Source organism: Suncus etruscus, chromosome 7 (assembly GCF_024139225.1).
Source record: "Suncus etruscus isolate mSunEtr1 chromosome 7, mSunEtr1.pri.cur, whole genome shotgun sequence".
In the NCBI taxonomy this organism is placed as follows: Eukaryota; Metazoa; Chordata; class Mammalia; order Eulipotyphla; family Soricidae; genus Suncus; species Suncus etruscus.
In genome coordinates this window covers 29,595,412-29,613,057 of record NC_064854.1, presented here as the reverse complement: position 1 = coordinate 29,613,057, position 17,646 = coordinate 29,595,412, and the positions used below count along the sequence as shown (strand labels likewise).

The 17,646-nt window shown below is 33.9% G+C and overlaps 1 protein-coding gene across 2 annotated transcripts in view; it reads right to left on the bottom strand.

Moving 5' to 3' along the window:
• Positions 1-17,646, bottom strand: part of GPR158 (G protein-coupled receptor 158) — a 351,447-nt gene that overhangs the window by 126,675 nt on the left and 207,126 nt on the right. For both annotated transcript variants that reach the window (XM_049777750.1, XM_049777751.1), the window contains exon 4: positions 14,324-14,547. In XM_049777750.1, coding sequence (XP_049633707.1) covers positions 14,324-14,547 — 224 coding nt within the window. The remainder of the gene's footprint in view (positions 1-14,323; positions 14,548-17,646) is intronic.

Genomic DNA, 17,646 nt, shown 5'->3' with positions numbered 1-17,646 from the left:
TTTTTCCTTTCCAAGTCTTAAAATACAAATCCATCTGGTGGTTCAAGTTTTGGATAAAGACTAACAAGGGTTTTCTTATCTAAACTTTTTCTAGGTGATGCACAAAAGTCTATGAGCTCTTTATAACAATGCTGTGGGGCAACTTTTACCCAATAACACCAGCATGTCCAAAATCAAATTCACTTTATCCATTCAAACCTATTCCATTGAGATTCAGTTTTTGTTAATTCATGCAGAAAGTAAAAAAAATTACATTTCTTTCTCTGTCTCTCTCTTCCTCTCTTTCTTATACGCACAATACTGGCAAAGTTGACAGTATTCCAAAAAGAGAGACCACTGGCCACAGTATTATGTGGAGCATACAGTCTCCTCCATGGCAGAAGATTGTGACTAGAGTGCAGAAAGGAAGAGGAGAGAGTCAGTAGTGTTGAAACTCTGAAGATAGCCAATGCCAATTATGCCGGTATGACTTAGAATTTGGTTCTCTATCTTATAGCAGCAAAAGAACCACAAATATTTGAGGCAAAGGACAGTATTGCAACTGATATTATTTAATTCAGAAAATATTTCTGACTATAAGTTGGAGAAGGTAGCAAAGAATAATGCCAAAGAGAGAGAATAGTATCTTGGGCTAGGATGGTGGCAGTAGAGACAAAGATAAGTGAATCTGTTAGAGGGTATAAATTTGATAGAATTTTATGATGGACTGGCATGGAAAATGTGGTACCGTATTTTTCAGCGTATAAGATGACTTTTGAAAGGAAAAAATCAACCAAAAAATCGGGGGTTGTCTTATACACTGAGTATATCCCTAAAAATGTTTCAATGTTCTGCTAAACAAAAATTGTCTGGATATTGCCACAAAACAAATTTTCCAACTCGATCCTGCACCAATCACTGCAAAGCTGCTCTGACTGCCTCTCTAACTCAGCCAATCCAAGCAGGCTTTTGATGCATGAAAATTACACAATGTTCTGTACCTGAATCTACACTGTCAAAAGCCTGTTCAAATTGACCAGTCAGAGAGGAAGTCTATTACAGTATAATCGTTGAACCTTTGCTTGTTGTGATTGGCTCACTGTGGTACATACAGTTGTAGCACGTTGTAAACTTTGCCAAGGAACACAATAACTGTGCTGTGGCAAGACAATATGGAGGGGCCGGGAAGGTGGCACTAGAGGTAAGAGCCTTGCAAGAGCTAGCATAGGACGGACAGCGGTTCCATCCCCCGGCATCCCATATGGTCCCCCCAAGCTAGGGGTGATTTCTGAGCGCATAGCCAGGAGTAATCCCTGAGCGTCAAACGGGTGTGGCCCAAAAACCAAAAAAAAAAAAGAAAAAAGAAAAAAAAGGTCAATATGGAGTAACAGAAAAGATGATCCGAGACTGTAAAATTAGGGGGTCGTCTTATACTCCCGTTTGTCTTATACACCAGAAAATACGGTAAAGAAAAGTGTCCAGTTTAATGCTTTGATTACTTCTACCTACTCTGGCAAATGAGGATTGCATTCTTTGAGGCAGAATTAAGTGGAAGAGGGTTAGATTTGGCAGAAGGTTTAGACACTTGTTTTAAACACACTAATGTATTGATACACAAGCAGAAATAGCAATTAAACAGCTGAGACTCTAGATTTTAAGAGCAGAGGAAATGTCTGATATTTCTGTGCTGAGATAATAGAAGAAAGAGTTGAGGGTTGAACAAATTTCAATTCTATATATGTGGTTCTCAACTGCTATCTGTTTTTCTTACATATGTATTATGCAGTCATGTCCTTTAGCTTATTTCCCATATTTATCTCACTGGTGAGCCACTAGTGTTTGCCTTCTGCATTGTTGGTTCATTTGTTTTTATGCCTAAGTGCTCATTTACTTTCTGGAAAACATTGCTCTGTTTGCTTGTGTCAGACTGGGGGCACGGAAACCAACAAAATCTAAGCTTCCTTTGGAGTTCGTGAAGCTTTTATTGTCGTCGCTTCATCATACTGCTAACACTCAAGAGTTGAACAACCTCTGTATTTGACTTCTCTGTTCTCACTGCTACCTCTCTTCCTTACACAGATGAATTCAGACTTGCAGTCATATCCACCCCCATTTTTACATCTGCCCCTTTCTATTCTATCCTCCAAGGTAGTTAGAGAAAATAGTTTAATATCTAAATGGGATAATTTAGATCTCCGCTTCAAAGGTTTTAGTGGCTTCTGATTGAACTTCAAATAAAAAAACTCTTACTCTGGTCTCTGGGATTTTGAAGGATGAGTGCTTGATTCAGTACCTCTGAATTAACTCCTTTCTCTTCACCACCTTTCTCAGTGTTTTGTCCTCATGCACAGATTCTTTAGTCCCTAAAACACTTACAGTTTCTTTGCACTCAGGTACATAACCAATGTGGTTTTATTCTCTTGGAAAATTTTTCTATTCACGTTCTATCTGCTACCCATACCAGGTTATCCTTGGGGGCTCAGACTAAATGGTCCTATCCTTAGAACTGTCCTAAAGAACCCCACTGAAACAGAACCTCCCCAACTTCAATATTCTTATCAATCCTACTAACCTTTCCTTCACAACATTCATTAGGATTGGCATTTAATAATTTATTGCTATTTTTACGCCAAATAGTTTGAACTGTAATCCTAGAATTACAGATGATGTCCGCTTTGATCATGATCAATAAACAAATCATAAAAATTTAATGGATATTCAAAAAGTAGAATAAATGAATGACCTACAAACTTATTTTATGGAATAGACCATTTTACATATTTAGCTCGTTCAATAGTTTATCTCACCAACTATACAAAGTTTAAAACTTTTACCGGATTTTTTTCAGAATTCACACTAAAATTTTAAAATTTCCTTCAACCTGTTATATGCTCATTTGCATATATTTTACTATGGACCTGACTTCTTTTCTCTTAGTTTCATCAGTAAAACCAATTAAATCAATTGTTCCAGATTCTTCTTATATGCCAATTATTCTTTTTATTTGTTTTGTTTTGGAGTCAAACCTCGCGATGCTCAGGGGTAACTCTTGGCTTTGTACTCAAGAATGATTCCTGGTGGTTTTGGCAGACACGTTTGCCAGGAATCAAACCCAGATCAGCTGCATGCAAGGTTAGGATCCTACCTTCTTTTTTAAATAATATTTTATTTAAACCTTGATTACAAACATGATTGTGGTTGGGTTTCTGTCATGTGAAGAATACCCCCCATCACCAGTGCAACATTCCCATCACCAATGTCTCAAATTCTCTACTATCACTCCAGCCTGTCAATCTTTGAAATTTTCTCCAGATCACTTCTTACACAACTTATTTTTATGCAATATTCATAAGCTATACATGTTCTCTATCATTTTCTAACATTTTCTTAGGTCATTAAATGTAATAAGAGATTTATTAGTACCACATTTTAATCTCCATCACATTTTATTTATGATATCTTTAAAGGGGTGACCTTGTTCTACCAATCAGTGCTCAGAAGCCTGGCGACCTGATTAATTTATAAAAGATAAGAATAAGCAATCCAAGCTAAAAACAATTAACGATAATAATGCAGCTATGGTTTCTGAGAAAGTGCTTCTAAAATACAGCAGAAAGAAAACAAAAATATTGAAAATTTTATGATTTAAGTGATATTCAGAGAGTTAACAGTTTTGGAACTATTAAGAGAGTATGTCTAATATCAGTAGTACACTTATATTTATTATCTTATATGTTTTATAAAATCCCTAAAATATGTACCATAGTTATCTTCATTTTGTTTAGAGTAAAATCCTTGAGGCAGATGAAGTAACTTGCTAAAAAGCTATGGAATTTTGTGCCCTTAGAGTTACAATGGGAGACAAATTTTAATTTAGGCTGATTTTAAGAGAGATAACTAAAGCATAAGAAAAAATTATACAGAGATAAAAACCTATAATAAATTTTAAAAATATCATGCAAATAGAGGATAGCAGCTTGGACAGTGCTGAAAATAGAAAAAGAGCATTGAAAGATAGCTTAAAACAGTTAAGCAGAATACAGAGGAACCATTGTATTTAATATATGAGAATCTCCAAAATGATGAAATTAAAAAAAAACCTCAACATTCAGAGGAAAGTAATTATGAAGAATCAAACTAAATTTGCTCAGTGGTTCTAAAAGAGATGTCCTTAAGAACTAAGGCAGAAGGAATAATATAAACACACACACACACACACATACAGACACGATATTTTATATTAGAAAAAGTCTCAGTCTGAATGAGAACATGAATTATATTTTCATATTTTTTACAACCTCCATCTAAAGCGAACTCGCTCACAAACACTTTACAATCTTTTCAGTCTCTCTTGGAGTGATTTTTAACTATTGTTTCAATTCCATTTCTTGCCATAGGTCTATTCAGGTTTTCTGCTTCCTACTGATTCAGTCTTGGGAGATTGCAGGAATTTAAAAATTCATTCTTTTCTTCTTTGTTCTCCAGCTTCAGGATACAGAGTTGTTCATAGCAACCTCTCAAGATTTTTGCATTTATAAGGAAACTGCTGTGCATTCTTCCCTTTCATTCTCTATTCTACCTTATTGAGTTTTCTCTTTCTTTCCTTCCTAAATAAAGTTCTTTATCTGCTAAGGGTTTATTGATCTTATCATTTTGAAAAACCAGCTCTTGCTCTCATGGGCTCTTTGCATTGTTTTCTTAATTATAGTATCATTGATTTATATATTTTTTTTTTTTGGTTTTTGGGCCACACCCGGTGACGCTCAGGGATTACTCCTGGCTATGCGCTCAGAAGTTGCTCCTGGCTTCTTGGGGGACCATATGGGACACCGGGGGATCGAACCGCGGTCCGTCCTAGGCTAGCGCAGGCAAGGCAGGCACCTTACCTCCAGCGCCACCGCCCGGCCCCCTGATTTATAATTTTTATTATTCCTTTCCTTCTACATACTTGAGGTTAAATTATTTTATTCTTTTTCTAATTTCTCAATCTCTGAGCTTAGTTATTTATGTCGACTTTCTCTTTCTAAAGTAAACCTATATTGCTGTGAACTTTCTCCTTAATATGGCTTTTATACTTATTTTGTATGACTTTTAAAATGTTCTATTAGCTTCCGATACCTTGCGTCTTAATTTTCTTTTTATTATGAGGAATCCTTTTATTGTTTCTATGATTTCATCTTTGGTCCAAAAGCAGTATGCTGTTCAGTTTCTAAATGTTGAACTTTACCATAACTTTCTCATCATGGTTAATTTCTACTTTTGTGGAATATGGTCTGAGAAAATATTTTGTATACTTTCTATTTCTTGCAATTACTTGGACACTTGAATTGCATCTCAGTATGTGGTCTATCCTAAAGATTATTTCAAATGTACTTCAGAAGAACATGTACCCTCTGGGCGGAGGGCTCTATACATGTCTTTTTTATCTCTGTTCTTTCAAGTCTTCATTTAGGACTCTTGTATCATTATTGACATTTTGTTTGGCTGATATATATATCAAATATATATACCACATATTAAAATTTAATAAAAGGAGAAAAAAGATGAAGAAAAACTTACATGTCTTATTTATCACTCGTGTTCAATAATATTGCATAATAATTTATTATTATGTAGAATTGAAATATATGACTTATGGTCAATATTGTAGCTAACAGATAAACAGAAATTGAGTGAAATATAAATGATACATATATACCATAAATTTACAGAAATAAATAACATTTCCCTATGCTGAATAGTTATGGAACTCTTAGAGAATTCCTAAAGCCACATTGGATGTACAAGTTTTTGGCTTCAATCATAGTTTCATTTATGTTTATTGGAAATGTTAGTTAAATTTATTTTTGTTTCCATTTCTGTTTGTTTTTAGGATTGCATAGATAACAATGGTGATATGGTGAAATTTCTGGTAGAAAATAGAGCAAATATTGTTTTTCGTTTTTTGTTTGTTTGTTTTGTTTTTGTTTTGGGTCACACCCATTTGATGCTTAGGGGTTACTCCTGGCTAAGTGCTCAGTAATTGCCTCTGTCTTGGGGGGACCATATGGGACACGGGGGGGGGGGGGGGATTGAACCGTGGTCCTTCCTTGGCGCTCGCAAAGCAGACACTTCACCTCTAGCACCACCTCTCCGGCCCCGGAGCAAATATTAATCAACCTGATAATCAAGGGTGGATACCTCTGCATGCAGCTGCTTCCTATGGATATCTTGATATTGCAGAGTAAGTCAGTTCTGTATTTACTTTTGTCTAAGTGTTTTTATAGACACCAGGTATTTTATAGAAATTATTATTTAAGATGAATGAGTGGTCTTATAATACCTTGATTCATAAAAGTTATTCTTTCTAAGAAAGAATAAATTGGTCTTGAAAATACAGATACTATAATCTTCTCATCACTTTTTTGGCTTTTGGTACTTTATATTGATATAAATAATTTTCTTTTTTTTGTGTACACACAGAACTCTGTCAAATGATTCAAAATTAATAGTTTTGACAGTCATGAATAGTTAGGGAAAATTAAGAATTATTATTTATGGTTTAATGGCTGTTGCTTAATTTTTTAATTAATATCGTTATTTAAACATCTTAATTACAAATATGATTGTGGTTGAGTATCAGTCATGTACAGATCATCCCCCTTTACAAGTGCAACATTCCTATCACCAATATCCCAAATCTCCCTCCTCCCCACCCCATCCCCACCTGTACTCTAGACAGGCTTTCTATTTCATTCATTCATTCATTCATTCACATTGTTACGATAGTTCTCAATGCAATTATTTCTCTAACTGCACTCATCACTCTTTGTGGTGAGCTTCATGTCGTGAGCTGGACTTTCCAGCCCTCCTCTCTTTTGTCTCCAAGAATTATTGCAAAAATATCTTTCAATTTTCTTAAAACTCATAGATGAGTGAGACTATTCTGCATCTATCTCCCTCTGACTTATTTCACTCAGCATAATAGATTCCATGTACATCCATGTATAGGAAAATTTCATGATTTCATCTCTTCTGACCACTGTGTAATATTCCATTGTGTATATGTACCACTGTTTCTTTAGTCATTCATCTGTTGAAAGCATCTTGGTTGTTTCCAGAGTCTGGCTATTGTAAATAGTGCTGCAATGAATACAGGTGTGAGGAAGTGATTTTTGTATTGTATTTTTGTGTTCCTTGGGTATATCCCTAGGAGGGGCATAGCTGGATTGTATGGGAGATCAATTTCCAGTTTTTGGAGGAATCTCCATATCACTTTCCATAAAGGTCACCCTGGTTGTTCATAGTACCTCCTGGCCCAAGCAGTACCATGTCCTTACATCTTAGCACTGAAATGCCTGCGAGGTTGTCTGAGTATGATTGGGAGAGACCCCTGAGCCCCTGAAAACTACTGTGGAGTGTCTCGTCCCATAAAAGAATACATTTAACTCAGAAGATGAAATAGTTGCATATTAAAAAATAAGAAAAAGGTTTGTAGATATTAAATAATTTAAAAGTAAGTAGAAAGACATTTATTCATAAATTGAAAAAACATTTTGTTACAACATTTGGTTGTACTGGTCAAAGGGACCTACAGGTTTAGTGCAGACCTTATTCAAATGAAGGAATGACTGGAGGGCACCATCGGGTAAGAGTCAATTCCCCTCTACCCAAAGGAAAAATTCCAGAAGAGTAGGCAAAGATAGAAAAAAATAGATCCTAACATTCATATAGAATCCGAACAGATTAAAAATTATGAAAATAATCTTGAAAAAGACTTTTCAAACATTGAAAGTAGCCCCACAGAGTAGAGCTAGCATAAATATAGGCTGAAAAAAATGGAAAAAGATTAGCGAGACCAAAAATAAACTTTCATCTATATGGTCAAATTATCTCTAGTAGTCTTATCGATATCACAAAATAAGGAAGGACAGTTTTTTCAACAGTTCCAGGAAAACTCAGCATCCACATGCAATTTAATAAGAAATTATCTTCATATTTTAACATACATTAAAATTAATTCAAAATATATGGAAAACCTAAATGCAAGATTCCAAACTATGAAATTTCTAGAATAAAACATAGTGAGGGAAAAACTTCATGACTAGATTTAGGAATAATTTTTCTGGGAATACGACACCAAAAACACAAATGTAAAATGAAAATACAGGTAACATGGGCTTTGTCAAAGTTAAATATTTTGATTACAGGATGAGAGTGAGATTACAACAGGTAGGGCATTTGCTTTGCATATGGCTGACTTGGGTTCAATTCCTGGTATCCCATATTGAAATGATTTCTGAGCAGAGCCAGGAGTAACACCCGAATGCCAGGTGTTCCCCCGACCCCCCAAAACAAACCCCACAAAATTTATTTTGAGGACTCAAAGGATACCATCAAGAGAAAGAGAATATAATCTATCGCTAATAAAAAACATTTTCAATTATTATCTGAATGATTAATATTCAATATAGAATATTAGAATAATATTAGAATATTAGAATAATATTCGAATATTATAATAATGTAGAATAATAGAACTTCTATGAGTTCGTGACAAAAACCTAAACTGATTGAATTGACTGTGAAGAAAGCAATTTGCTAGCAAACAAATGAAAAGATGCTCAACTGCCACTAATCATTAGGAAAATGCTAATAAAAATCACAATGGAATACTATATAATATATAATGAAAATTAGTCAAAAAAAAGAAATAAAATGTTGATATGCTACATAGCATAGACATATGTAAAAAATAAGACAGCTATAAAAGAGCAAATAGTATGTGATTTTACTTACATGATATATGCTCAAGAAAGCCACATTGTGGAAACAGGAAATAGAAAAGAGTTAACCAGAGACTAGGAGAATCAGTAGCTATTTAATGGGTTGAGAGTTTATTCTCGAAAAATTTAAAGTTTGTGGAATAAAATTGTGGTGATAGTTGAACAACTATCATAGTTGTGACTATAACTAAATCACACTATTAAAATGGTCAACTTTATGTTATGCATATTTTAATGAACTAATATATCAAGCTTTATTTCACCAAAATATGTATTAGCACATCATAATATGCTTGATATAATTTCATTAAAATTCTGTTCACACTCTATTAAAACATCTCATTTTCCAAACCAAAAATTAGCAGCTATGATAAATCTTGTCGATTAATTTCTAATTCAAAATAAAATACTATTCTAGGAATTGAAAAGAAAACATAAACCACCATATATTCACTTTTATAATGACTATCACTTCTCCAAACTACTAAACTCAAGTAAAACATGCTAAAATTTACTAAGAATAAATTTATCAAAAGATTATTTTTAGAAGTGAAATAAGCTGCTGTTCCTCCCAGTGTATCTTCTCTGAAAATTCCATTCAAAAATATACTAACACTTGACATTATTAACTTGTAAGAAACCATATTCTGTCTTCAGAATAGCTAAGAAAAATATGTTACTTGTCATAATATTTAGTAAAAAGAAAAGTCAAATAAATTCTAAATATTTAACATTCAAGGTCTTTGAAATGTAGCTAAAATATTCTGTTTGGGGGCTGCAGCAATAGTACAGTGGTAGGATGCTTGCCTTGAATGCGTTGAATGGGTTCCATCCCTGCAACTACACATGATCCCTAATCCATCCAGGAGTGATCCCTGAGCTTGAGTACTGATGGGTAAGACCAGGAAAACAAAACAAAACAAAATTCTGTTGTTTCAAAGAACTCACTGGGTTCCAAATTTACTGACAAATTCAACTTTCAATCAAGGGCATGGAATTAGTTCCACAGATGTACAGAGAAAAGTTTAGTTTGCTCTTTGTGCTGTCTTCCTACAAGCATCACTCCCAAAATATACTGGGATAGTTTGTTTTATTTAATATTATAATACATTCCATTAGATTTCAGTCAGATTATATTCTGGGTATGGATAAACCTTATTTAACTATGCACACTCATAATTAGACTTCCCCCAGAAGAGTAATACAATTATAAGACATAAATTCCCATATCATCTTATGTATCTTGATGTGAACAACAAATATTTCATATTAGAACATAAAATTTATTTCTACTACTTTTCCAGAATATACTACATAGTAAAGGAATTTATTTAAATTCTAGCTTCTCAAACTGTGGTACACAACCCCAGATGGAGTCACAGTATGTGGGGGTGTTTGAAAATCTTTAACATTGGATAAAAAGTAAATTTCTCTTTGATTTCTATTAATAAGTGTTTGACTAATATGCCTATTTAATTTACCTATATTAAAGGGTCATGCAAAAAATTCTTGGTCATAAAAGTCATGACCAGAAATGAGTTAGGAAGCCATATTCCTGATATACAGGAGCAGCTAACATTATTATCACTTTTTCTCTTTTTTGACTTGTTAAATGTGAAAAATCTAATATCAATAAGTCTGTGTTTCAAAATGATCTATTTTTAAAGTCTTAAATGATTTATATTTCCAATATAAAAGAAATAAATTATGATAGAATAGGTAAAAAAATATATTTCACAAGTGTGTGAAAGAAGAAACAAGGATCAAGTCTCAGTGTTAGCCCAGGATTCTTCCTTAACCTAGGAAGGTTCCCAAAACTACCCCTAGGTTAATGTCTTTACATTTATAACTTATGCTATGTTATATATTATGTTGGCTTACATATACTATATAACATTATGTTAGCTTCTGTAAGCTTATTAACTTATTTGCATTTTCCTGATAACTAATGTTACAATTTCTTCTCACACATTTATTACCTAACTGTATTTTTCTTCCAATAATTCAAACCCATTACCCATTCTCAATTGAGTTTCTTATTGTTTAGTTATAACTGTTGTTAATAAATACTGAATATCAGATTTAGAAGTATTTTTTGACTTTTACAAGATGATACCAGTTGATGATAAGAAAAAACTATGGGTATATTTTTTCCAGGAAATTTTTACTTTATTATTCTTAGTGTAACAATCAGTACAAAATATGTCTTCTGGTTTATTACCTGGTATTTTGAGAATACTGACTCACAAAGGAAATGACTTAAAGGTTCTCATTGAATTAAAGTAGCATGGAAACACAAAAGTTTTAATTTTGATGAAATTCAATTTAGGCCATTTTTCTTTTGTTTTTATGCTTTTGTATCTAAGAAACATGTATCTAAGAAACACCATCTAAGAAGGTGGTGACAATGTATGAGTATGCTTTCTTCTATGAAAACTTTCTTTTACTTTTACTTCTAGGTATATAATCGCCTAGGTATGTAAGGCATGCCTTAATCACATTTGATATAGGTTAAACTAGATAAAGTGGAATAAACGATGTTCACAAACTGTTAAAGTATCTAATGGGTTAAAAAACATGCTGTTACTAAACATTCAGCTTCAGGATCTGCTGCGGACCTTTTATCCTGATAAGATAAAAAGTCCTTAAGCAGAACTATAGTGGGTTCTTTTTCCCACTGGGAATCAAGCAGGAGCACGAAGGGGCGAATATGAAATATGAATTATGAAATATGAAATAAATTAGACCACACAGAACTACATGGTGAAAACAAGAGGTGAGGCCAGAGAGAGGCTTTATTTTTTGAGTTGGGCCTATATATAGACGGATTTTTGGGTGTAGCCAGGGAGAAAGGAAAAGGGGATGAACCAATGAGATCAGAGCTAGAATTAGCATATGAAGAGACAGGTAAAGAGAAACCAGATACCTTGCGGAGTGGGGAGAGAGAGATTACAAAGAGAGCTCAGTAGGAGACTTTTGGTGGGCTTTGGCAACTGTATTTTCTTTGTTAGAAATACTGAGGCCTGATTTCTAATAATGGTCAAAAATAGAGAGATAGTTACAGCCACATTTAAAATTATAGCCAAACAATCCACGCAAAGGGTCAACTGATTTGACTACTCTAAGCCGGCCTTTTTGGCAAATAATTTTTTTTCAGGAGTGCACTACACCTGAGAAGGCTAAAAAACACTTCTGGTGTGTGCCCTTCCTGAGTGGGGTGTAACAAGAATCTATATACTAACATTTGTCTTACACTTAATAATGATATTGAATAAACTGTTACTCAAAATTAATTATAATACAATATAGCCAAATTTCATATTTTATAAAACTTCACCAAACATTTTTTCATCCACATAAGATAAAGTTCACTGAATATATTGCCTTTATATTCCATTACTTTACATTCTCTGAGTCTTTAAAAGCTGATTCTCTGAGAATAATGGAATTTCTCGTTTACCTATTTCAATTATAAAGTTGGTTTCTATAGAAATATCACCAAATGGCATGTAAAGATGGTTACTTTTGTGATTTTCTTGGTAAAGTGGCCTAAAAGATGCTTACTTTTGTGATTTTCTTGGTAAAATGGCCTAAAAACTCAAAAGAACAACAGCTTTGGAAAAGTTAAGTAATAGCACCAAAGAAAAAGATATTGGTTTAACAAAAACCTTTTAAGTTTTTTAATATCCAGTGTAATATTTATAATCCATCATATTGCTAACTTTACTTAGTAATTATAAGGGCAAAATCAATTAAATGTATAAAGTATTAAAGCTAACTACTATAAAAAATGAATAACATTATACAAAGAGTTTTCACAGCAACATTTGTTTTGATTCGTTGAAGATGGGTATTTCCCAGCAGTGCTGAGGGCATGGGCTACAACTCACAGTACTTGAAAGCCATATAGGAAACACTCCAGCCCACTGAGATATTTCCCTGGCCTTGAGAGCAATTTATTAAATTGACCTTTCAATCTACCTGCTCTACCAATTACAGGCTTTTAAGATACCAATTATCTATATTTAGATAATGGTGATTAGACATTTTCCATCCCCATGCTGTCTGCTACTTTACTATATACAAATTTAACACATATTTTTGTTACAAAAAGATAAGTACTGGCTAAATAAAGAGAAATTTGCATATGCATTTTCTTTCTGACTTAAAAGCTTTATTTTAATTTGTAGTGCATGCTTTTATTAGTTAAACTATCTATTTAAAAAAACTATTAAAGCCTACCATTTTAATATAGTAGATACATTTTTCTAGAATTTCTATAGGGACTTAGTGAATTTTATATAAAATTGTATATGAAAGAATTTATATTTCTTTTATTTTTGTGTATTTTGAATTTGTTTTTTTATTTTGGGGCCACATCCAGTGGTTTTCAATTGTTACTCCTGGTATTATGCTTAGAAATCACTTTTGGAAAACTCAGGAGACTATATGGGATACCAGAGATAAACCTGGGTCATCGCATGTAAGGCAAAAGCCCTAACCGCTGTGCTATTGCTCTGATAATATTTTTTATTTATTTGTTTATAATTAGAACACTTCTAATGAGAACACTTATTATTTATTTCTAAGGAGAACACTTGACAGTCTCCAGTTAATGCTATAATCCAAAGCAATTTGTACAACTTTGTGAATATGAAAAGTCATTTGAATTTAAGTAAAAAGTAGAAATTGGGATTTAAGTTTCTGAAAGTAACAACAAGAACAACAAAAAAAGACCAAATCTGCCACAACTCTGGGCCTATTTCATTAAATGACTAGTGAAATAGCTTCTCAGGAAGCTTTTCTCTGAACATTTGATCATTTTATCCACTACTGACTGAGAAGCATAAAAATGCTTATGAAAAGTGGTGTTTTATTTGTTTCAGGGCCACAGCCTGTGATGCCAGGGATCTGTGCTCAGTAATCACACCTGGAGGGTTTGGAGGACCCAATGGGATGCCAAAAGATTGAATCTGGGTTGGCCACATCCAAGGCAAAAGCCCTATCTGCAATACTATTGCTCTGGCACCATAAAAATGCTTATTCATTTCTGTTTTCTTAAAACAGAACCAAAAGGCAGGTTCTCTTAAAGTCACATGATCTCTACACCAAGCCACTAGGATCCTGGGATACCATGCCAAATGTAAGGCTGTGAATAAATTTGTTCTTCTAAACATAAAGTACTCAAAAATTGTTAAATACATTTGCCATCTTCAAATATAGCTATAAAATGCAGTGTAACATGCATCTTAAAGCTTCCTAAATATAAGAATGTTAACAATATATTGGATACTGGCAGAGTAAGTTTCTCTAGACCAAAGAGATAATGTTAAGGAGAATCCAATAAAGTATTTGAGCTCTGGGAAGGATAGAAAGGTAAACAAACTATAGGAGAAACTAGTATAAAAGTTTCAATCTTCTTTCTTATGTAAAAAAAGTATAATCAACATTATACTATATTATAGAAGAGTTCTACTTAATAGAGAAACATCTAGATTAAGAAAGCTCAGTGAGTTGCTTAAAAAGAAAAGTTACTTCATAATGAAAAATAAGATTATAACTAGGGTACCTGGGTTTACCTTTGCTTTGCGAAAGTGGTAGACCACCATCATGCTCACGAAATCCAGCAGCATACACAGGGCTTGGAAGGAGATGATAGCAAGTCTCAAGTACTTATCCTCTTGGACGAAACAAGGGCTGTCGTCAGCACAGAAGGGGCAGCCCTCTCTGCAGGGCAGGCAAAGGTAGGCTTCTTCCGAGACATCTTTCGAACTTTCTGCAAAATGGTGATCCGAACCCCTTCCTGAAAGTGCCAAATAAAACCAAAGTGTCATTGCACTTCTAAGATAGAAAAAACTGAGTACAGAGTCAAAATGTATGGTCACCTTTTCATTCCTCTATTTATTAAAAGCCTTTTGTCAACCTTCTTGCTAGAAGAAAGATTTGGTTTGCCTTTACATACAAAACCTCCTTTTTCCATTTGATTTTAAAATATATATATCATTCTTTTTTTTTCTTTAGTTTTTCGGGCCACACCCGTTTGATGCTCAGGGGTTACTCCTGGCTAAGTGCTCAGAAGTTGCCCCTAGCTTGGGGAGACCATATGGGACGCCGGGGGATAGAACCAAGGTCCTTCCTTAGCTATCGCTTGCAAGGCAGATACCTTACCTCTAGCGCCACCTTGCTGGCCCCAAAATATATCATTCTTTAAAAAAAAAAAATCATTCAAGGGCTGGAGCGATGGCGCAGATGTAGGGTGCTTGCCTTGTACTTCCTGTGCTAACCCAGGACGAACTGCAGTTAGATTCCCTCGGCGTCCCATATGGTCCCAGAGCCAAGAGCGATTTCTGAGCACAGAGTCAGGAGTTAATCCCTGAGCGTTACTGTGTGTGGCCCAAAACCCAAATTATATATATATATATATATATATATATATATATATATATATATATATATATATATATACACACACATATATGTATGTATATATACATATACATATATATGTATGTATATATACATATATTATATATATGATGGAGGATAACAGCAAAAATAAAACAAAAGTCCTCAAAGGCAAGGAACAGTTTTTATGAATCTTTCATAAAATTATCTAGCAATCACCAACTGTTACTCCTGATGGCAAGATTCAGATTTCATATGTATTTGTTAAAGATTTAACCAGAAAGGAGAATAAAGACGTTGTGTCTTTCCTGCACTAAGTAAATACACCCAATGCTTTTGGAACTTCTTGACCTAAATGGCACTGAATCCAAAATGAAACTCTGATTGCTCCTTAACTCAGCAGGGATATCATCTACCAAGTTCATTAGGTCTAAATTGGATAAAATGTACTTAATCGACAGTTGTTCTCGGTGCAACTGCCTAATGATGGTGAGTCCTTTACTCAGAGTACAATCCATACTTAGAGGCTATCATGTAATTTCCCACTTTGCATACCCACAGGACTTTTCCACACTACTAACTAAATGCTTATATTGATCAATCTTTTAATTTTAGATTTTTTTCTGTCTCAGTTATCTAACTTAGCTCTCAAGCTTAATAGAGATCTTTGCTTTTTCTTTGTAATGGTTGACTTTAGCATTGACAGATATCCCAATGAACAACACATATTTAAAAAGCGAAAACAAATACGTAAACACAAACCACTTTCCAATTCTGAACTCTATGGAAGGTGTCACTGAGCATACAAGTTGATTATAAAACACAACCTCAATGTATTCAAGACAAACTATGGTTAATTGAAGAATTTGGGAGAAGGATTGGTGTGGCTTAAAGCATCTTTAATAACAGAGATAAGCAGAAAAATCTTCATTATTTTAAACTCTTGTTAAAGTTAACCATCTTTTTACAGCATATTGGTTTGTTTTTGTTTTCTATCTAAATTCAATAAAAGTTTTTATAATTCAGAAAATACTGCTGTGTAAAAGTCATCATTGTGTCATACAGTGAAAGTATACAAATTTTAGTGTAAGGCAAATGTGAATCCCACACCTGTCAGCTAGGAGACACAATATATTTAGCAACTCGGTTGATTAATCTGGGTTAGGTCTACTTATTTATGAGGGGAAATCTTATGACATTAAACATAAAGTATAGTACTTAGTAAAACAATAAAATATGTGTATCTCTTTTTTTCCCCTTTCTCTGTATTCTCATAAACAGATAAATGTTTTTCTCTAACTCATTTTGTTCCTCACCTATTCTCCCCCCCCCCAATTATAGCCTTCTCTACAGAGATGCATTTTGTTGTTCTTGTAAACCAATGTTCTTTTATAGTGATCACAGTGTCCCCACTTCTAGTTTACTAGGAAAACCGAGTTACTTGTTTAGGTTCAACCTACTGAAGTAGAGAGTAGGAGGTAGAATTCAGGAACATTAGAACCTCACAGTTCTGTAAAATCATCTATTACAGATTTCCAAAGCTGAACTTAAATGAACCCTGCTCCACTGTTCTCTTCACTAACCTATTATTCATAGAATCACACCAACACAGACAATTTCTCATGACTAATCCATTTCATTTCAATTCACTTATTTTCCCGATGTTCTGAGTCCTTGAAACTATATTTGCCTGTATTCTTTGACTCTGTTACTTTTATAGTTCTACAGATCTAGGCTGTACCCAAATAAACTGTGAGCTCTATCTTGGCATCTTCATCAAAGATTCCCCCCAAATATTTTGAAAACACATTTCACTCTGCTATCCCTTCAACACGAGTCAAGATTTGACTTAATCAACAATAGCCAAGATTTTAAAAAATGGCAAATTACTCAAGAACAGATGAATGGATAAAGGAAACTCTCATACACAATGGAATACTAGTCATCACTATGAAACATATGAAATTATTGCCATTCACTACTGGATGAAAGAAGATGGTATCTTGATGAGTGAACTCAGTTGGGGAGGGGGGAATATTTCTCATTTGTTCTGTATAAAGACTTATAGTAAGAGAATCAAATCCAGTGGTTGTAGGCCCTGAGAGTTCTGCAGAACTGAGTTTGCCAAGATGGTAAATTGGAAGAATGGAAGATGATGTGGGGGCATTGTTGGAAGAAACACTCCAGGAATAAGTGTGGACTTGTAACATTGTGGCCTGAAACTACTATTGATAGTATAATAAATCATTATACTGAAATCTAATTTTTTAATTTAAAAAGACAGCAACTTGATTTATTTTCCAGTATAGATTAAAATGAAAAAGACCAAATATATTTGACTATAAAATACAATCAAGGTGGGGCCAGACCTATGGCACAAGCAGTAATGTGTCTGCCTTGTCTGCGCTAGCCTAGAAAGAACTGTGGTTTGATTCTTGACGTCCCATATGATCCCCCAAGCCAGGAGCAATTTCTGAGCTCATAGCTGGGAGTCACT